We start from the raw sequence: 2,304 nt of genomic DNA on the forward strand, positions 1-2,304 counted from the left end.
TTTGAGACCACTCTGGGTAACATGGTGAAACCCCGTCTCTATTGAAAATACAAAAAAATTTAGCCAGGCACGATGGTGTGTGCCTGTAATCCCAGCTACTTGGGAGGCTGATGCAGGGGAATGGAGGTTGCAGTGAGCCGAGATCGCACCACTGCACTCCAGCTTCAGTGACAGAGCGAGACTCCGTCTCAAAAAAAAAAAAAAAAAAAAAAAGTTTGCCAACCCATGCTCTAAATAACCAATCAAAAATTCTCCTGAGTTTAGCCACGGTGGAAAGCACTGCAGCGATTTCACAGGAACTTAGAAATACCATCTGACCTAGCAATCCCATTATTGGGTATACATCCAAAGGAATATAAATCATTCTATCATAAAGACACATGTACGTGTATGTTCCGTATAGCACTATTCACAATAGCAAAGATATGGAATCAACCTAAATGCCCATCAATGGTAGACTGGATAAAGAAAATGTGGACACCACATTTTATGGAATACTATCCAGCCATACAAAAGAATGCGATCATATCCTTTAAAGCAATATGGATGGAGCTGGAGGCCATTATCCTAAGCAAACTAACACAGGAACAGAAAGCCAAATATAGCATGTTCTCACTTATAAGTGGAAGCTAAACAAGAATACATGGATACTAGGAGGTGAACAGCAGATACTGGGGCCTACTTGAGAGTGAGGTGGTGGGAGGAGAGACAGGATCAGAAAAAATACCTATTGGGTACTGTGCTTATTACCCAGGTGATAAAATTATCTGGACATCAAATCCCCATGACATGCAGTTTACCTACATAACAAACCTGTACATGTACAAACAACAACAAAAGATCTCCTGAAACTGGTATGTGTGTGTGTGTATGTAGGATTGGATCTCGATCAAAAGAGAAACAAAGGATGGATCCTAGATGCTCATTTAGAAAGAGAAGATGAGACTGATAATAACAGGTCATTCTGTAGATGGTATCTCAGAGAACAGCTGAAGGGAGAAATGATCATAATCACTGAAGCTCCGGGGATATGATCTATTTTTTTTTTTTTTTAACGGAGTTTCATTCTTGTTGCCCAGGCTAAAGTGCAATGGTGTGATCTCGGCTCACTGCAACCTCCGCTTCCTGGGTTCAAGCGATTCTCCTGCCTCAGCCTCCCAAGTAGCTGGGATTACAGGCACCTGCCACCCCGCCCGCCTAATTTTTTTGAATTTTAGTAGAGACGGGGTTTCACCATGTTGGCCAGGCTGGTCTTGAACTCCTGACCTCAGGTGATCCACCTGCCTTGGCCTCCCAAAGTGCTGGTATTACAGGTGTGAACTGCCACACCCAGCCAGGGATATGATAATTTAAAACCTAAACATAGCTGACTTTCTTGGAAATTTATCTTTCTAAGAAAGATAAATGGCCAGGTGCAGTGGCTCACACCTGTAATTCCAGCACTTTGGGAGGCCGAGGTGGGCAGATCACCTGAGGTCCGGAGTTTGAGACCAGCCTGGCCAACATGATGAAATCCCATCTCCACTAAAAGTACAAAATGAGCCAGGCGTGGAGGTAGGTACCTATAGTCCCAGCTACTCAGGAGGCTGAGGCAAGAGAATCACTTGAACCCGAGAGGCGGCGGTTAGAGTGAGCTGGGAACGTGCCACTGCACTCCAGCTTGGGCGACACAGCAAGACTCCATCTCAAAAAAGAAAGATAAATATGGATACTGGTTTGCCTAGCAGGAAAATAAAATTGATACAACTCAAAGGACAAAGAAAACATGCTTGAGAATGGGTGGAGAGTTTACCTCATATTGTTGGAGACAGCGGTTCAGGTTGTCAACATCTGTTTCACTGTTAGATGCCTTGCTGTTCAGAATAAGAATGATATTGCCAACCCAGGCTCTCATATCTTGAAGTCTGCCTTCTAGTTGTGTGTGCTGATTTAACACTTTAGTCTAAGAAATAAATGGCAAATCACATTATGAAAATCTCCCAGCCACCCAGACTTTGTGAGCTTTTATGAATAAAAGCAAAATGCTACCTTTTCTATTTCCACAGCATTCTGGAAGTGGAGTAACCTGGAATTCCAAGTGTCACTCACAGAACTGAGAGACTTCTGAAGATTCTTGGCATCTTTCTCTAGAGCCTTCAACAGTGGAGCAGGAACTTCTTGAGGTTGGCTGATGATAATTTGATTCACACACTCTAATTCCTGACTGACCAAGGTGGTCAGATCCTTTAACTCCCTGTCTAATACCTGAGGGAATAAAGTGGAGTTACCTATAAAAGCAAGACTAGTTTGAAACCCTCTGGGAAT

At 43.2% G+C, this 2,304-nt stretch overlaps 1 protein-coding gene across 1 annotated transcript; it reads right to left on the reverse strand.

Annotated features, from left to right (window-relative positions):
- Positions 1–1,792: 1,792 nt before the first annotated feature.
- On the reverse strand, positions 1,793–2,244 carry LOC108524946 (microtubule-actin cross-linking factor 1, isoforms 1/2/3/5-like; the record flags this gene model as incomplete). Its single annotated transcript, XM_017866024.1, has 2 exons — positions 1,793–1,942; positions 2,029–2,244. Coding segments are annotated over 2 exons (366 nt in total), but the record flags the coding sequence as incomplete, so codon positions are not given.
- Between the last annotated feature and the right edge of the window lie 60 nt (positions 2,245–2,304).

Source organism: Rhinopithecus bieti, unplaced genomic scaffold, assembly GCF_001698545.2.
Source record: "Rhinopithecus bieti isolate Rb0 unplaced genomic scaffold, ASM169854v2 repeat_34712, whole genome shotgun sequence".
In the NCBI taxonomy this organism is placed as follows: domain Eukaryota; kingdom Metazoa; phylum Chordata; class Mammalia; order Primates; family Cercopithecidae; genus Rhinopithecus; species Rhinopithecus bieti.